We start from the raw sequence: 20,112 nt of genomic DNA on the forward strand, positions 1-20,112 counted from the left end.
GCCTAATAAGTGAACAAACGCAAAATTTTACACTCAATAAACACATGGGATTACAGAAAGCAGCTTAACAATTGTTTTTAACCAACTTTTCATTGAAGCTTATCATCTTCATATTATATATGTGCCTGTTTCATAGTCTTCTTTTATTTCACTCTTTTACTTATTGCTCCTCGTCTGTTTTTATTGCTTTCTGGTTCACATTTTTTTCTCTTTAGTTTTACAGAATTGTTTTCTTACATAGATACTTTTTCTTCCCTTCTCCATTTGCTTTCATTTTAATAAGTATATAAAAAAAGTTACAATTGCTAAATAGGTTAAATCGAACCGATTATTAAATGAGGTGTGTTCTTTCGCTGGGAGTACTAACCCGCTACTGCCCAAAAAGCCATACATTTGTGCAGGAGTTCCTAAACTTTTCGAATTCGCGGCACCTTTTGAAGAATAAGAATTTTCTCATGGCACCCAAGTTCATCTATCTTTATTATGTATATATGTTACTTTAAAAAGTCTGAAACCTGGTTGATGTCGACAATAGCCGGTGAATATCAACATTCACACACCAAAGACATCAGTGACAAACCGAAAAACTTCCGTGAAAGTCGACCATATCCAATATGGATCCTATAAGGTAAAATATATTGATACCTTTGACACTTCGCGGCAACCTTTGCCTCTCCTTGTAGCACCCACTTTAGGAACCCCTCAGTTAGTGCAATAATAAAAAAAATAAATAAATAGCAATTGAAAGAACACAGTGAAACACGTTCTTTGCCACACAGTTCATTTGCCCTCGTTTCCTCATTATCGAAACATAAAATCTTAACTTCCGGTGAAACTTTTTAAAAAATCGCGAAATTTAGCAAGAAATGGACACTTAAACAGTCGCTGTAACTTCTTTTCAGTAAAAGACACCGAAATTCTGATTGCTGCTTCCAAAAACTTCCAATTCTCGCCAAATTTGGTGACCTTTCTTAAAATGCCTCCAAACTTCAATATCTTATATTTTGATAACGGGAGAACGAAAGCAAATGATTTGTGCTTCAAAGAACATGTTTCACTGGACTCTTACTAAAAAAAAAAAAAAAAGCACTATTCGTGTGGTTCCATGGTGGGAACCTTTTCCTCTCTTCTGGATTGAAGAACCAATAGTTGAGGCAGACCTAACCTAGCAGCGTCGTAATGCTGTAATAATAGATCTTGCCGATACAGCGTCGCGCAAAATCTCGGTAAATTCCATTTAGAAGGCCAACCAACGTGATTTTTGTTAAGTGCGATTACATTCTCTCTTTTTTAGAAGAGAACCAAAAGCGGAAGATTATTGTTTTACACGGACGAACGTCCATGTAAAACAATAATACACGGGAGTAGATTACAGGGACTGTAATCTACTCCTTCCCTCCCCCACGTGAGCTACATTCTGAAGAATGTTTTCATTCTCAAAATCTGATTGAGACACATAATTACCTTCTCCGTGTACGTCCGTGTATTGCAGAGCTTGAACTAACCGTAAAGTTTCGTCTACGGAGCGACCAACAGGTAAATCATTGATGGTGATTTGACGAAGGCGACTTTGATCATCGATAATGAAGAGCCCCCTGTAGAGTAAAAAAAAAATGAGTTATTCAATTTCCGGTATAGCTTTAGAATGGAAAATTTTATGGCGTTTGTTTTTTCACATCAGTTTTAAGTTATTTCTTCTTCATAAATGCATGCAAAAATAAGTACAACTAGTCGACCCGTGCTACCTCCGCACTGTGCTTCGAATCGTTTCACAAGGCATTTCGCTCTTTAAAAATTTCAAAGGAAGAACATTTTGAAGATGAACCGAAAAAAAGTAAACAGAAAATAGTAAGCGCACAAGAGAAGGCATGTAAATTGAAGACATCAGTAACAAAACCTCGTTAAATACAACGTTGTGATGGTTTGATCATCGCTCACCTTTTAGTAGTACCTATTTTCAAAGCAAGTAGAAATATCATTAAAAGTGGGGCTGAGTAGTGACTCGTGAAAAAGCAAAAATTGTGCATGTGAAAAAACAGGTTGTGGCAAATACAGTCCTGCCCATGTAAGCATCTGACGGGAAAAAAAAAAAAAAAAAAACTTTAAAGAGATATTTATTGGCACGGATTCGAATTGGCGCCATTCTGATTAATAGCCCGACACCCCGACAAACCTAGCTATTGCGCCTTCCTTTTCGAATGCTATTCATTGAAGGAATGCGTAGTGAAAAACAGTAAAAAAAGCTTTTTGCCGAAAAAAAAATAATAAGATCATGCGTCTATGTTTTGTCATTAGCCAGCATGATACGATTTAAAATTAATCGTAAAGCATAGAATTTGATTAAAGAATGACGAAGATCTCACGTAGCGATTGAAACAAACATTCTAGAGAAGTAATAAATTATATTGAAAATAAGTGTTTTTATTTTTGAATATTGAACTATTCACCATAGCAGGCTGCTTTAACCGTTACGGCTTAAATGCCCAGACATGTTTCTCTTTCAATCGAACACTTAAAATTCAAAACCAAAACCAGTTGAACTGAGTCCGTTTTTTAAGTGTAATTTTTCGAACGTAGACAATCTTAATATATAAAAATCAATGTCCTGAGATAACATATATATATACATATAGATATATATATCAACGCACAGCCGAAACCGCTGAAGCTTCAGACTTGAAATTTGGCAGGCATGTCCGCATAATTACAAAAGTAACCACTAAGAAAGTATTTTTCGAAATCTCAATTAGTTCGGGAAAAATTAATTAACACCCCTTAATTTCTGCGAAATTAAAAACCTGTCATTGAAATTCAAATCCCTTATTTTCGAAGGCTTTCCTCCATTCAAATCATTATTCAGTACTTCATCTCAACTTTTGGTCGATAGCGAATTATAAATTTGATATTGTTTTTGTTTCTCACGTGATTCTTCGAGGCTTTTCTCAAGTCAAATCATAATGTTTCTGTCTTTTGCTTTTATTTTTTCAAAACTAGAAGCGAAGTTTTTAAGAACATCATCACAGGCGGACTATCCTTTTGAATTTAAAGAGTGCAGTTTCCTGTTAAAGTTTGCTTTGCAATAACCATTAATAAGTCACAAGGACAGACATTAAAAGTAGCAGGGATCGATTTAAGAGAAGACTTTTTTTCACACGACCAATGTTATGTAGCTTGCTCCAAAGCCAGTTCATCAAGCAGCTTAATAATTTTAGCACCAGGAAAAAAAACTAAAAATGTTGTATACAAAGAAGTTTTTGCTTAAACATAGGTATAACAATAAAATGTGGATGGTCTGTGTTTGCAAAGATAATCAATACTTTAAAAGGATCGTTAATAACAGTTAAAGATCGGTTAAGGACAAGGGCATAAATATAAGGAGTCCAGGGACCCCGGGATCCTCCCAAAATTAGGAAAAATTATAGGTAACTAGAGGACCCGACAGACGTTGTTCTGTTCAAACTTTGTAAATTGAAAAGTAAAAAAATTTCAATAAACTATCAAGTGTTTGAACCGTTTTGTTGAAAAAAAATGAGTAAAAAGAAAAGGTTTTAAGCTGCTTGGTGTCAGAATGCGTATATTTATTACAACTTGATTTATCTAATGCCCACTGAGCATTTGTTTTATTAACTATTTTCTCTCCCGTACTTGATGGTGTGTTCTTTCAGCCATACTCAAAGGATAAAAAGCGTCCTCAGATATTAAGTGTAAAAAACTAACTACCCATCTAGAACAAACGGGAAATCCCGTTGCAACATCCCCCATATGAAAAAGAATAAAACAAAGAAAAAGATATCGTTTAAAAAAACGATAAAGGTAAAAACAGTTCTCTGAATAAGCGAAAATCACTCATCCCCCATCCCATAACGATGTAAAATAAACGCTTTCTTCAACTAAAATGACTAAAAACTCTTTAAAAACGAAAAGCAACTTTTTGCAATTGGAAATAATTCGCCAAATAAACAAAATATACAATAAATTACATTAACAGTAGCTTTAAAATGTAAACAAATGATCACACAACTCTATTGTTTACAGCCAAAGTCGCCAAGCCACCACGTTACTGTAATCTAGCCGATCAGTGAGCGAAGCCAACTTCGACCGATTAGCGCTCCGATCTTTTGAACGAAGACTTTTTAAACTTCATATATTGCCTAATTTGGTCTTTCCACCAAAGATAAAGATCTCGCACTGCACTGATCTTTCGTGTACAGAACTACCCTGTTGTAATTTATCTGGACGAAAATAAAATTTGTTTCGTCTTTAAATTCCATCATCTTTTCCTTTAATAATGTACTGATTAGTTAGACAATCCTTAACGTATTCTTGACATTGGTGCCAAAACTCAGATGGATTTCAGCCGAGAAACAAATGTTGCTAAGTACGGACGATACTTTCTGATCATTTGGTTAGGAAAATCTAAAGCACCGATCCGGTCACATGGTTCAACTACGACGATAGAACACACGTTTTGCGTGAACCTTCCAGTACTCTACTTTAAAATATATCACGGGACCTAAAATCGTTGCTTTTAAGAAATGGAAGGTTTCATTCTCTCTCTAAGTTTTATCTATTCCCAATTGACATATCACAGTAGGAAATTTCATTACAAAAAGCAGAACTGGCTTTCTTATTGTCCTTTGGCAACAGGTTAAATATTTATTTCAGTTCTCGCTCAACAATAGATTAAAATAAATATTAATCATTTGGGAGGTATAACCATCCAATGTTTTAATTAGTTAATTAACAAAAATATTTCCGATTTGATCCATCGCGCTTCGAAACCATGCTTGCACATAAAAAATTTGATCAAAATTGGTCCAGCCGTTTAAAAGCCTTATGGTGACAAACGTCCGCACAGAAGATTTTTATATATTAAGATAAGTAATTATTATTACAGGGGATTTTCGAAACTAGGTGCACCAAGCACTGTTAACCCCAGCTAATTCCATTACCCGAGCAATGCCGGGTACGGGAATGCTAGTATATATATATATTTTTTTTTTTCCAGCAGAAAGCAGAGGAGTAGAAAATGATTTCTTACTCATGAAGTTGATACTAATTTTAATGTTTTATATCGTATTCGAGCAAATAAAAAATTAAAGGTTTAATGGGTGAAACTCGTAGTTTCAATTTGGCGTAGTATTTTTTCATTTGTACAAAAGGTGGAACACTGCTATTAGAAAAATTTACATTTCAGCATAAAATGAAAATGTTTTTCCGCACAAAAAGGATTCCCTTGAGGTAAATCTAATACTTTTTTATGCTTACATTATGCTTAGTGGTGTGGATGGAGTAAAAGCTTTAAAAAAAAGGAAGAACACACTTCGATTAACAGTCAACTTATCAAAATGATAACTGTAGCCTGCATAAAGAAGTCGAAACACCAAGTAGCATTCCCATTGCATTTATTTTGTTACGTGTGTTATCTGCTGTATGTTATGAGTACATGTAATGTGTAATATTAATCTAAATTTGCTATTATGTCGGACAGCACAGCCCGAGTGCTTTTAAGCTTTATTAAAAAAAAAAAAAAAAGAAAAAAAAGAAAAGAAAAAAAAAAGAAAAAAAAAACACACACACATACACGTTTTTTTTTCTTGCCCAAAAGCGACGTAAAAAATGGAAAATTGTATTAGAACTTTGATTTAAAAAAAAAAAATCTGCATAGGAATTTCAGGCTGCGTCAAGGTTTTGCAACAGCAAGGGACGTTTCCGAAAACTTTTTTTTGTCTATTTTTCGTCATTAGCCGACCTGATAAGTTTTAAAATAAAGGGGGGAATTTCTTCAAGAGATGAGAAAGATCTCGCATACTGACAGAAAAATAATCCACAGAAATAATATATAAGATAAGATATCGAAGAGAAGTGTTTTTATTTTTGAAAATTTTTACAATTTGTTATCGCAGGCTACTTGCATCGTTATAGCTTGGATGGCAGCACGTGTTCATCATTTAACAGCACGGTTAAAATACAAAATAATTTGAACTAAGTTATCTTTTAAGCGTAGCTTTTCAAATGTAATAAAAATGTGATAAGCTTTTTTTTTTTTTTTTTGAAAAAAGAAGAAAAAATATATATTTTACCCTTCAAATTGAGGTAGTATTTTTTTATTTGAACAGAGAGTCAAAAACTCATTAGAAGAATCTATATTTCAATATACGATTTATTATTATTATTATTTTTTTTTTAATTCCCTTGTAGTCTGAAATCTTAAACCTGATACTTATATTTTCGCTTACATTATGCTTTAATTTTCTTCTTGAAGCCAAAGCTTTAAAAACAAACAAAAATAAAAAGGTTTATTATGCAGAAGTTATTTAGCAACACATTACATCAAGCTTTCATAACAGCAAAGAGAGTTTCCTTCTCATTTATTCTACTCTCTCATATTGGTTGTTCACTTTATTAAGTGTTCATGCAATGCGCGATATTTCTCTAATTTATTGATGCAGATTGTCCGGACGTGGGCTCGAACACGCATTATCCTGGGTTACCAGTCAAACGCTCTGCCGATCAAGCTATTCAGCTCTGTCGGTCGTCGTGCAAGTTAAAGTTATAAATTTAACCGAAAACCTCATTCTGGTTTTTTAAAACAGGTTTTTTGATAGAAAAAAAACGATTTTTAGACCGTGGGTCTATTTTTCGTCAGTAGCCTGCACGATAAGCTTTAAAATAAGGTGTAAATCAAAGAAATTGATCAAGAATTGAGGAAGATCTCGCGTAGAAACCAACAACAGACTGCAGAAATAATATATAAGGATTCAAGATATCACTTTCAGATTAAAGAATACAGATTAAAAGGTTTTGGTCTCTAGTTAAGTTCTAATGCCCTTCCTAAATGATGGGACGGAAAAGTTAGCCCCGAGAGTTTTCCGAAGTTTACGCTATGAGCACGTTTGAAATGCTATAAAACATATTTTAGAAAGAATTTTAATTTTAGGAGGTTAAAAATATATTTTTCCCAATGTAAAATACGTTGCTAAATTTTTAAGGTATATACATATTATTACTCATCTTATACATACAGCAGTTACACCGAACATATCCGTTATTTTGCACTATTTCATCGATTTCCCTTTTTCTGAAGTAACTTTTCCCTTTATTTTATAACAGACATTAGATATTGTCCGATAATAAATTCCTGCTGTTTGATCCCTTTGATAACATTATTTAATAAACAATGTAGTTTTTTTTTTTTTTTTTTTTGGGCGCCGACACATTTTTTCCCATGAAAGGGGATGGTATTTTAAAAGGATCTTTGGTACTATCTATGAGTAGCACAGGACTAAAACGATTAAAAACCAAGTGGTTCAGTATAGGGAGGTTGACAAGTAGTTATAGTTATATAACTAACACAGAGGAAATAGAATACATACATATGATCTTTTTCAAATACCTTCTAGAAAACTGTCCAGATTTTTGATAATTTCAAACTTTAAGGAGCGGATTTGAGATTTTACTCGGTGTAAACTGTAAACCAAAGAAATATGCTAAAAGGCGGCGACAAAGTTGAAGTCGCTGTCGTAGTTTCGGCGTGAAAACCTAAACTGATCTTTTTTCTTTTTCTTTCTTTCTTTCTTTTTTTTTTTTTTTTTGTTCAAGTGCTCTAATAATCAATGTTAATGTCTGTTAGCGTAAATGTTAATTTTTAAGTTAAATTAATCAATAACAGTCAAATTCGCTTGCAACGAACCCTGATTTAATTAGAACCCGGATTTAGTGAAGTAATCATGGATACTTGGGTGTCAAACAATGTCAAATGTAGGCGAGAATATGTTAGCTGCATGCCAGGAAATGAATTTGAAGTTGAAAAACCCTCAACATACAAAAGGTTTTTTGATGTGCAGAAAATCTTCTCAAACTCTTTTTTAAAGTCAGGGGCGCAAATGACGACTTTTTTCACCTCAGGAGTATTCCTCGAAACAATAACATAAGAAAGAGACACTAAGACTATTCAAAGCAATTTACCCAATTTCTTGCAAAGAAAAAATGCAAGTATGAATGAGTTTGTAAGATTTCTTTCACGAACTCGTTTTTAGGAGTACTCGGTTATAGTGAGAAAATATCTCGGTCCCTTCGCGATCGTTCTAAGCGAGTTCGACTGTGTTTGTTATCTGCGTGCGTTTTATTGCACTGCTTTTATTATAAAACAATCTTTATATGTATAATAGCCAATTCACTGATCGAGTAATGCTCTCGCGCCATACACTGTTAGAACCAGGAGTGCCACAGGGGTAAAGAATTTCACCCTAGGGTCAAAAAACAGTGCCGCGGGGTGAAACGGAGGCTAGGAAGTGTCGCCAAGGTGCTTTTGGTTCCTCAGTGGGTGAACGACGTTAACAAAAGTGATTCAATAGGAGAGCGACTCATTGCGCATGCGCTATGACTAACCGTCCAACGACAACTTCAGTTTGAATGGCGAACGAATTAAGTTGCAACGAAATTTGCTTTCACATTGAATGAAGTACAAAACTGAAACTTTCGTGGATTAATCTTCGAAATATCGCGTAAGTAAAGGCATTTGATCATATTGTAGCACTTAGAGCTTTCGAACATATTTAAAGTGTTCAAAGTATGTTGACAACTGCTTATTGTTCCGTTTACCTTATTAAATATTTAATATCTTGCTATTTATATCCTGAAAAACTGTTACCTAAAACTATCTATCAGTACTATCTTGAACAACAGCAACATTAAAAATAAAAACGTTTAAATCAGCTGATAATTGAATTGCTAATTCCGGAATAAAAATGCATCGACGTGAGCAGCCAATATACCAATTTCTATTTCTTCTCAAATGAAATAACTACGTAGTGGAAACGAATAAAGCAGCAAAGGCGGGGGGGAAAAAACCCGCCTGAAAAGAAATCTTTCTCACTCAGCGTTTGACTCATGAGTTTCACATCGTGTTTTGGTTAACGTATCTTTCTTAGGCGTTATTGCATGAAGCGAATGTAGTTATTTACTCGTTTTTATTTTTAATCTGACGGAAAACTTGACATTGGAAAAAAGGGCTTTTAAATCAGTATTTATCTTGTACGCAAAAGGGTACTCAAATATCGAATCTTATACTAAGTATTGATATGTTACGCTCGATTAAAATTTTAAACGTTTATGAACGCTTTTATTTTCCCATGATTCTAATCTAATGTTACCTAGTATTTCTGGTTGCTCCGATAAATGATTGATAACTATCTTCCCTATTCATTTTCAGTACGGATCATGCATTAAAAGTTGTCAACAACATATTCATTACTGAGCAATCCAAGTGTGAATATAAGAAAGTTAGTGCACGAACAGACAAATTAAAGTCATGAACACTTCTAAACTATGTTCGAAAGTTGAAATGTGATCAAATGCCTTCGTATATATAAATCAAAATAAATAAAACACAATTGTATTAAAAAACGCAAACAACACGGGGGGGGGGGAATCTCTCTAGGAAGCAATAAAGGTGCCATTTTTCTCACCTAGAGTACCATCTGTCACCTACGGTGCACGTTGGGTGAAGGGAGCCAGTTTTTCACCCTTGCTAAGGGTGCAATTTCGGCTCTCTATCGGGTGTCGCTGGTGAACAAGCGTTTCACCACTGAAAGGTGCCAAATGCAACCTGTAGTTTTAACAGTGTAGCATAATAATTTGATAATATTTTTTGGTAATGTTTGACATGCAGAGAAATGCTTTATTTTGACAAGGCTGAACTGAATCCGACTTGCAAGACTCATTATTTTTGGAGAATGTAGAAACGAAATAGTGGTCAACAATGAACACTATCTACTTGAGTTTAGGGTTCATCTACTGCAGCTAAGGTTAAAATTTCAACCATCAGAATATCACCCAACAAGCTATTGCTTCGTTCAAATGTAGAAGCAATTTTTAGCCGTCATACCTTGAGGAGCAATTTTCTAGTACTAGTAGATTTAAAGATGCACGCAATAGCTATTTTCCTCAGCAAAGAGCATTGGGTATTCAGACCTAATTCAATTAAGGAAAGGGTAAATGAAGTGAAATACCAACACAAGTTTCTCAGATGCGGGAGCATTATAGGAAGACAGCTCTAGAATGGATAAACATTGCTGAGGTTTATTTATTATTAAAGCTAATTGCCTTAAAAGCATTTTCGCTGATGTTTACTTGCTGTTTGTATTAATTTAGTTTATCCTTTCACTTTATCCACGCATTGTCTGTAATAGAAAGAGCTTTACTGCAGTAAACTTCTAAAAGCACTGTTAGGAATTTAATTAATAACACAAATTTATCGCTCTAAAAGCAATTACAAGGGACTTAATTGCAATATAAATTTTGCAAGGTTATGTGCACAACATACCTGGCATTAAAGTGTGAAAATTGAAAGTGCAAGCTGAAATTTACTTCAAATATGACTGTCAAATAATATTCTAGTTATGAGTCATGCATTATTTTATGCAGTGTAAAAATTTTTAATAAATATGAGATGAAAAAAAAACAGGCAAAAAGCTTCAAAGATTCAAAGAAAATATTTTCAATGAAAAAAAAAATCCAAGGAAAATAAAGGAATCTATCGTAAAACGTCCAATCTAATGTTTTAATAAAAAATGTACATGCTATTGGGAAATAATTTATCTTAATGCAACTTATTTTCATTCAGTTATGAAAACGGTCTTTCAAAATTAGTAGGTATTTCAAAAAAAAAAAGGAAACCATTATTAAAAGCATTTGAAAAAAATTTTTATTCAGAAAGATTACCGAATCATCCTTTTCCTTCAACAGTTTATTCATAACTCCATTTTGCAATTTTTAAATTAAATCATTGAAGTGCTTTTAAATAATTTTCAATAAGCCACACCGAAAAGCAATACTTTGATCTTCTTCATAAAAATTCATAGGTTTTATAAATGTTATAGTGAATTATTTTCTTTAATTATCCTCATCTTATACATATAAAATCTGAGTATCTATCTATCTATCTATGTCCAAGCTTCTTCTCCCGAACGACAGTGAACTGACCATCGAACCAGGTATCGATGGATTCGTAATCTTCCCGTCTTCATGTTTGGCTATTTAACATAATCCTCTGATAATAATTAGCGGAGATATCAATTAAAAACTATTAATTATGACTCTTAGATTTCAAAATCAAATCCCTATTTTTCGAAGGCTTTCCTCCATTCAAATTATTATTCAGTGCTTCATCTCAACTTTCCGCAACAACGCTTTTATTAAAATGTATAGCGGTGAAGAAAATCATTGAGATGAAAGATCTGTTGCCATTTTTTTTTCTCGAATAAGAACAGGTAAAACTCTTGTTTTTGTTTTGAGGCTTTTCCTGTAATCACAGGGTGTTTAAGTTGTTTACTTTTCGATTATTTTGCCGTAAAATGCAGCAAAATTTCGCTGGCCTTTTTTTTTTTTTTGGTTCAAGTCTGAGTATTGAACTCGCGTCACTTGACATAACTTATATTTTCGAGGAGGACCGTGCACGTCGTAAAGTAAATGAGTGATTTACAAGTTATTTGAGTTCTTTGAGGGTTTGTACCTGGAAAACGGATTGATGTTATTCTTGTACGACCATGTGGATAGAATCCATCCAAATATTTATCTGAGTGGTATGTTGCATTAATAAACACCCGGGCAACGCCGGGTAGTAGACTATTTTATGTAAAAAGCGGATTGTTATTGTGCATAAATATTTCCGATATAGTCTATCAGATGTAATTCAGTTTAACGTGAGTAAAGATTATAGTTGATAATGCATATATTTTCCCCTTTTGTGCTGACTGAAAATGTACTCATAACTTGTATCATTGATAACGATTATTAACGTTGATGAGGTGTTTTGGCAAAAATATGTTTTACTGGTGTTTTGCAAACCTTGCTTTACGCGCATTTATTTATTCCTTAACGCGTTAGAAACTAGTGTCAGTGTACTACAAAGGCATCAACTGGACTGCTCTTACATTTTTTAGGTAGCCCGTGCAACGCCGGGCACGCAGCTAGTATATATATAATAGCAAGGGTGCCCATATGTAAAATTTTAAGCGGGGGCTCAGATATTTTCCCCATGGGTTTAGCGGGATATTTTCCCCATAGAAACCGATTTCAGTACAGATTAGTTATTAAAATTTGACATATTTAGCAACTTATTCATTAATTGCTGGAGAAGACATGTTTTTACATTTTTGCATGGAAAAAAGTACTAAAAGCAAAGAAGTTCTAATTTCAAAGGGGGGGGGGCTTGAGCCATCCCTTATATGCCCCCTATATGTGCGCCCTTGTATAACAGCCAATGATCGAGTAACGCTCCTGACGTCATCAACAATGGAACTCGCGCCACTGCATGATAATTTGATAATATGTTTTGGTAATGGTTAACATGCAGGGAAAGGCTTTACAGTGACTAGGCTGAACTCGATTCGGTAACTTAACTGTTTTACTGGTAAGACAGTCATTTTAGGGGAATGAATAATCAAAAAAGTGGTTGAAAATTAACTCTATTCACTGGAGTTTAGGGTTGATCCACTGGAGTTAGGGTTAAAATTTCAAAGATCAAAATATCACCAAACAGTTGCTTCGTTCAAATGTAGAAGAGTAGAAGCAATTTTTACCCGTCATACCTTGACGGGCGACTTTCTAGTTCTAAAACAAAAGGATTGAAGTTCATGGAAATAATTTTCAATAAACCATACCGAAAGGCAATTCCTTGATCTTCTTTATAAACTCCGTAGGCTTTGGAAATGCTACCATTCTTGTCAGCCAGCATTGGGATATTCATTTTTCCGATTCCTCCATCTTTTCTTGGCGTATTTATCCTGAAAATTGAATGTTATTAAAAGTAAATACTGAGATATTCAAAATCTTCCACTTTTCAATTAGCTTTTTCCCTTTTTGTAATCACCTAAGTTAAGCCTTCTCCACGGCTGTGAAAATTATACAGGGTGTCCGAGAAGTCTTTGACACATTGCAAAAATTCGGTTAAAAAAGAAAAGAAAAAAGAAAAAACGAGATAGAAAGTGAAATTAAATTACATTTATTACCTCATATAGTAAAGTTTTTTTTTTTTAACGTATCAATACACCTCGATGTGGGCCCCTTTCGTCGCACGAAGAATATCCATCCTATAATCAATTTCTGACCAAGTTCGTTGTAGCATTGATTCTGTAACTTGTGAGGTTGCAGCTGTAACGCGATGTTTAAGATCTGAAATGTTGTGCACTTTGGTGGAATACAGTGTCTTTGACCCAAAGTACCCCTTGTGCCCCAAAGAAAGAAAGCTTGGGCCATTGGATGGAACCATCTCGTCCGATCCACCTGTTTGGGAATTCTCGATTTAAAAATTCCCACACCCAATTTTGCATTGCAAATTTGCGGCCATTTTTTCATTAAAAAAAAACTTTACTATATAAGGTAATAAATGTAAGTTAATTTTACTTTCTATCTCGTTTATTTTTTTTAACCGAATTTTTGAAATGTGTCAAAGACTTTTCGGACACTACTAGTGTGTTTACCTCATAAATACTTTATTTGTATTTGCACAGTGTGTTTCAAAACTGCTTGCCAAAATGTAAAAGCAAGTAGAGGGGATCAAACTAAGCCACTTTTGTATAGGAATGTATTATATTTTGTTTGGGGAGGGGCGAGTTGATAGGTTTTCGTTTCAAAGCATGCGTATATAAATTACGCAATAGTTTTTGGCCGTAATGTATAGTCTTAATTAAAAACCTGGTAATACATGCGAGTTATTGCTGAGTTATTACATATGTACTGCTCGATTCTAATGTGGAAAGTCCTGACCTAGAGATAATCTATTTCCTCTTGGATCTATAAGTAATCTATAAGTGAGGTGGAGGATTGTTATTAATGCAAAGTTAGTTTGGGTTACAGACGCAGTATTAGGTTTTTACTGGAGCCGAACTATACTTGTGTATCAGAAAATAATGTAAATTTAACTACGTTTACATCTGAAGCAATACTCGTGGATCATATAACTAATACTTTCAGTATGATAGTTATACTGAACTGTACTTAATAGTTAGTATGCATTTAATAGATTAAATAAAATAAGCACAGAATTGAAGGGAACTTGATAATGTATCAGTTTAAGCACAACAAACATTTTAAGATAGCATTATTTAAGAAATTGATTTGAAATTTTAAAAATTTTGAAAAAAAAATAGAACCGACTTCAAAATTGCTCTAAAAAGTGAAAAATAATTTTATTCTTTAAACACCATCGATAATGCTTTTAAACATAATTTTTGAAGTTGGCGCAAAAACAAAACGTAAAATCCAGTGTAACCATGCTTCGTTCATATTTTTTTTTTTCAGAAAAGCATCCAAAGTTACGAACGAAACATTTATATCGTTATTCAAATATGCTGTCATCAATAAATAATGTATGTGATAGTGAAGAAACTGGGCCTGGTCAAATTTATAGTTGTATTTGAGTTATGGCTGTGAATGATTTTATCTATCGTTTTTTGCGCCAACTTCAAAAATTATGTTTAAAAGCATTATCGATGGTGTTTAAAGAATAAAACTATTTTTCACTTTTTAGAGCAATTTTGAAGTCGGTTCTATTTTTTTTTCAAAATTTTTTTATTTTATTCTTTTTAGTGTAAATGTAGGTATTTCAGAAATATTAAGAAGTTACCATCACGAAACTTCACATTTTTTCTTAAAAATGCTCCATACTAAAAAAGAAACTATTGACACGCGTTAAACTTTAAGCGATTGGCACTAAAAACCTATCTTTGTTCCTCTCTGGAAATCATGTGTAGTTAATTTAATTATAACCATTTAAGTATTGCGTTTTTCCTAACTAATTTACATTTCACAGCATCTAAGTTGCTCATGATGCAATCCTGTATTTTCTTACTTAGCCCCGATCATCTGTTATCGGCATAGATGATAACGATAAAAATACTACAGAGTAGTTGAGGCAAACCTAATGGTAGCATTGTGAAGGCTAAGCAGATGCTAATCACTGCATCACCTCGCTTCCAGGTTAGGTTTACCCCTAATATGGAGCAATAGCACTGAAGAAAGGAAGATTTTGATAATTCACATAGGGTTACTATAAATCAGCAGGGTTACTAAAATAAAATTATTTACGCCAAAAATGAGCCGACAGCGCCAGATTCCCCATTATCAAAATATCCCTTGAAGAAATTTGATGCTTGCTTCAGAGAAGCCTTCATTCAAAATTATCATTACAATTACTGTTATATGGCACCAACCTTTTATAACAATGAGTTTCATATTGTCGCGTAGATGAAGATAGCGAAGACAATGTGAAAGCCAAATGAAGCGAATACTCGTTAGGCTCAACTCGAGATCTTTATTCAGAACCACGAATGAACGTTACATTTCCTTATATACAACTTGAGAAAGTGCTGGAACTTTCCAGACTTGGAAAGATACAGAAATTAATAGAACATTCGAGAAAATACGGGAACAGTAGAAACGAAATTTTTGTAAAATTCACCTTGTCCTAGTCGGGATTTGAACCCGGGTCGCTCGTGTGGGAGGCGAGAATTCTACCACTGAGCCACCGTTATCCACGGATGAAAAGTGTGAACTTCGCTACAACATCATTTTAATCATTTAATAGGAAAATTGCATAAAATTTACTGTTTTTTGCCCATAACTTTTTTTCTAAAGAACAAATATGGTCAAACAAAGTAATGGGACCTAAGTTGAGCCATCCCCTATCCATTAAAAAAAGAATCATCAAAATCGGTTCACTAGGTGAGACGCTATGCGAGGACAAACAAACAAAAAAAAAACATACATACGGTATGAACTGATAACCGCTTCCTTTTTGAAGTCGGTTAAAAAGAGAGTGAAAATGAAGTTATTTTGAATCATATGCGAATGATATTCAAGTGAAAAGACATTCGATACAATTGAAAACGGCCTTTAAGTAAAAATAGTACCATTTTTGAAAGGACTAGGGGGCACGCCCCCTGCTCCTTGACGCTCCCCAACCCCAGAAAATTGCTTCGCAATCTTATTCGGTTCGCATAGGTTCAAATCGTCAGTTAAAAAGAATCAGATTAAAAACACTTTACAAGTTCCGTCTGGAACAAAAAGCACCCCTTTCCCGGGTTTTAAGCTAACTTGTACTAACTTGCGGAGCTGCAGGTGCTGAGCGGCACCTGAGCATTGCAACGCGGCTGTTTTGTACGTTTGAAATGGGTCGCATTCAAATTCGTGGTCTCTAGTAATATCTTTTACTCTTTAGCTAAGGGAATTTAGTTGAGCCTAGGATTTTCCATTAATAAAATAATAGTTTAAAAACTTAAAAAAAAACACGCTTTCGTAGCAAAATGAACTAAAAAGTGAAAAATAATCTTTGGATGAATAGTAGTTGACCAATCACTTAATTTTTATTTAATACAAAAAAGCGTGGGGTGCTGTCTATTTACATTTTTGCTTGGACAACAAATGGAAGAAATTCAAGACAACTGATAAGAAGCCCCCTACGCTTTTTTGTATTACCTTAAAATTAAAGTGATTGATCAACTACTATTCATTCAAAAATTATTTTTCACTTTTCAGTTCATTTTGCTACGAAAGCGTGTGTTTTTAGTTTTTTAAACTATTATTTTATTTTTCTGTTTTTTAGTCTTATGTTGGAAGGCAACGAAATCTTAATATATAAAAATCAATGTCCTGAGATAACATATATATATATATATATATATATATATATATATATATATATATATATATATATATATATATATATATATATATATATATATATCAACGCACAGCCGAAACCGCTGAAGCTTCAGACTTGAAATTTGGCAGGCATGTCCGCATGATTACGAAAGTAACCACTAAGAAAGGATTTTTCGAAATCTCAATTAGTTCGGGAGAAATTAATTAAAACCTCTTAATTTCTGCGAAATTGAAACCTGTCATTGAATTCAAATCCCTTATTTTCGAAATCTTTCCTCCATTCAAATCATTATTCAGTACTTCATCTCAACTTTTGGTCGATAGCGAACTATAAATTTGATATTGTTTTTGTTTCTCACGTGGTTCTTCGAGGCTTTTCTCAAGTCAAATCATAATGTTTCTGTCTATTGCTTTCATTTTTTCAAAACTAGAAACGAAGTTTTTAAGAACATCATCACAGGCGGACTATCCTTTTGAATTTAGAAGAGTGCAGTTTCCTGTTAAAGTTGGCTTTGCAATAACCATTAATAAGTCACAAGGACAGACATTAAAAGTAGCAGGGACCGATTTAAGAGAGTTTTTTTATTTACTTTCTTTGACACGGCCAATGTTATGTAGCTTGCTCCAAAGTTAGTTCATCAAGCAGCTTAATAATTTTAGCACCAGAAAAAAAAACTAAAAATGTTGTATACAAAGAAGTTCTTGCTTAAACATAGGTACATTAATAAAATATGGATGGCCTTTGTTTGCAAAGATAATCAATACTTTAAAATGATCGTTAGTAACAGTTAAAGATCGGTTAAGGACAAAGGCATATATGTAAGGAGTCGAGGGGCCCCGGGATCCTCCCCAAATTAGAAAAAGTTATAGGTAATAAGTAATTATTACAGGGGATTTTCGAAACTAATTCCATTACCTGAGCAATGCCGGGTACGGGAATGCTAGTTATTTATAAAACGAGTGCGAAGTAATATCTTAAAGTTAAGATAAGAGCACCCCGATGGGAAGCTACTGTGAGTCATCGATGTATGTTTGCGGAAATCATATTTATATTACTTTGAAAATTTGAGATGCATTTAAATAAAAGTTTTGTTCAACAATGGTCTGATCAGCAATGAATTTCCAATTGAAGGCTCACCTCAATTTTGGCAGGAAATTAGTTAAGAAAAATTATATTTCATATTCTAATTACCTTGGAACATTGGAACAAATTTTGTCTGATGCAGAAAAATTAAAGGTTTTTGTAGATATTTTAAAATAATTTTTGCGAGCATTTTTTAATGTTTTTTTCAAATTTTTCCCTTTTTACATTGTTGGATTTATGCCAAGATATTGGTTAAAATTGGAGGAAACTAACAATTAAAAGAGTTAATTAATTAATTTGATTACAGAACATTGCATTGTCATCGGGTCTGAGGTCGCGTACCAAATTTCAAAAGAATCCGATCGCAGTAAGTGGACGAAATTTGAGCTGCAAGATTCCGTTACAAGATACATACATACATACAGGTGAAGCTAATAAAAGCGTGTTAAAATAGAAACCCCTCTACATGCTGTCCTAATTAATCGAGAAAGTTGGAACATGCTTTATTAGATGCAGAAAAAAAAAATCTCTTTCGAACGACGTAGAATGTTAAGGGGTGTGGTAAATCTTTCATTTCTTTATAGAATTACATTCCATTATTAAAATTTACGTGAAATTTTAACTTAAAAAACTAATTATAAAACAACTAATTTGAAATTAAATAAAAAAACACCAAGTTCAAACATCCGGGGATAGAAGTAATTTTATACCAAATTTCAAGGTTTTAGAAGCTATTGGGTCTTCTGGACGCAGACCCGCCGCAGACTTCTTTTCTCAATTTCTTTGACGTTACTTTTTTTTTAAATGTATAAAAATGCTCAAAAAAAAAAAAAATGAATTTTTCACATCCAAAATCAGGAATAAAAACCTAATATCTCATAAGCTTCTTTCATATTGCATATTTTTCCAGAGAGGACGTTAGAGATTTAATTCAATTTTGACTTCACGGTAAAATAGTTAAAAGTAAACATGCAAATTCCATACATTACAGTCAGTCCAAAAGTCAAACAAATGCTATTTTACACTTTTTTTTAAAAACAATAAAAAAATAAAATTTGTTTTACAACTTATAGAGACGAAAGAGAGAGAGAGTAAAAAAGGGGGAAATAAAGTGAAAATTTAAATTTTTCAATAAACTATGAATGATCAAGCATTTACAAATAGGAGTATGGTCAGAAAAACAAGAAAAAAAAAGACCAGAGTGAGGTGAGAGTAGAGGCTGCCAACAAATGGTATTACATCTTTTTCAACGAATTTGTCCCCTCCCTTGTAACAAAGTGTCACATTTCACCTTACCCCTCCACTCTTCTTGTCACATTTCACGTTGTTTTTCATAAACCTGTTTAATAAAGAAATTTGATTTCAGTTCTTGTTACGCCCTTCCTCACCTCGTCAAAAACTCACAATTTCACGAACCTCCTTCCCACAAAGCATGACATCATTTGTGGACAACCCCTTACAGATATTTTCACGTGACCAATGTATTTTTACATAGATTAATGGGACCTGAATAATTTATTAATATCTAGGGCAGTTGCTATGCAAGGAAAAAAAACCCGTAGGAATAAAATAATGTAAATTTCACTTTACATAATTGTTTTCCTTCAGGTTCATACTTTCAATAACGTAACTTTTTTTGGAGAAAACCACTTTTTCGTTCAATTTCAATTTCCGTTTGTGAGAAACGAAACCGCTGTTAACAAAAATATTAAACTAAAAAGTTTTTAACTTTAATATTCTTACCATGCCAAGTGACTAAAGTGACTATCTGTAGAACAGCCCACGACTTCACAGTTTATGTCCCTAAATTCTTGAGCTCTGTCACTGAATGCGATTATTTCCGTAGGACACACAAAAGTGCTGAAACAAAAAACACAGAAAAACTATTAAACAAAAAATTTATTGAAGATGATAGGCACGAATATTTAATTACACAAACAGTATAAATAATTGCGTTACAAAGGCGTGGTGTACCCCAGTTTTGCCGACACGGAAATTGCCTCCTCCCCTGTTTTTCAGTTTCAATCATACCTTTTGATTTATCTAAAGGGGAAGGGACATCTTAAATGTCAGCGAAATTGGGGCTAAACCGAAAACTTACATATCACTATCGTTATTTCAAATACAATAAATAAATAAATAAAATAAATAAATAAATAAACAAATGAATAAAATGCATTGTTAAAAATGGGCGTATGGGCGTATATTAATCTTTCCTTTTAAAATGGTTAAAGAATTACAATTCGTTAGATTCAAGAGTTTTGGGAAGTTGAACCCCTAAACGACTCTCCCTCTCGCTGTGCCCCTATCGACAGGTTTTAGCACATTTGTTGCTATCATTGTTTTTGTGCCCAGTATTATTT

At 33.5% G+C, this 20,112-nt stretch overlaps 2 protein-coding genes across 3 annotated transcripts in view; one reads left to right on the forward strand and one right to left on the reverse strand.

Annotated features, from left to right (window-relative positions):
* The window catches only part of LOC129224505 (receptor-type tyrosine-protein phosphatase kappa-like), a 166,465-nt gene that overhangs the window by 45,983 nt on the left and 100,370 nt on the right, over positions 1-20,112 (forward strand). The gene's annotated exons all lie outside the window — the stretch shown is intronic.
* The window catches only part of LOC129224506 (peroxiredoxin 1-like), a 33,321-nt gene that overhangs the window by 736 nt on the left and 12,473 nt on the right, over positions 1-20,112 (reverse strand). For both annotated transcript variants that reach the window (XM_054858969.1, XM_054858968.1), the window contains exons 3-5: positions 19,493-19,609; positions 12,666-12,788; positions 1,465-1,595 (exon numbers count right to left, since the gene is read on the reverse strand). In XM_054858969.1, coding sequence (XP_054714944.1) covers positions 1,465-1,595; positions 12,666-12,788; positions 19,493-19,609 — 371 coding nt within the window. The remainder of the gene's footprint in view (positions 1-1,464; positions 1,596-12,665; positions 12,789-19,492; positions 19,610-20,112) is intronic.

This window comes from Uloborus diversus, chromosome 6 (assembly GCF_026930045.1).
Source record: "Uloborus diversus isolate 005 chromosome 6, Udiv.v.3.1, whole genome shotgun sequence".
NCBI classification, from domain to species: Eukaryota; Metazoa; Arthropoda; class Arachnida; order Araneae; family Uloboridae; genus Uloborus; species Uloborus diversus.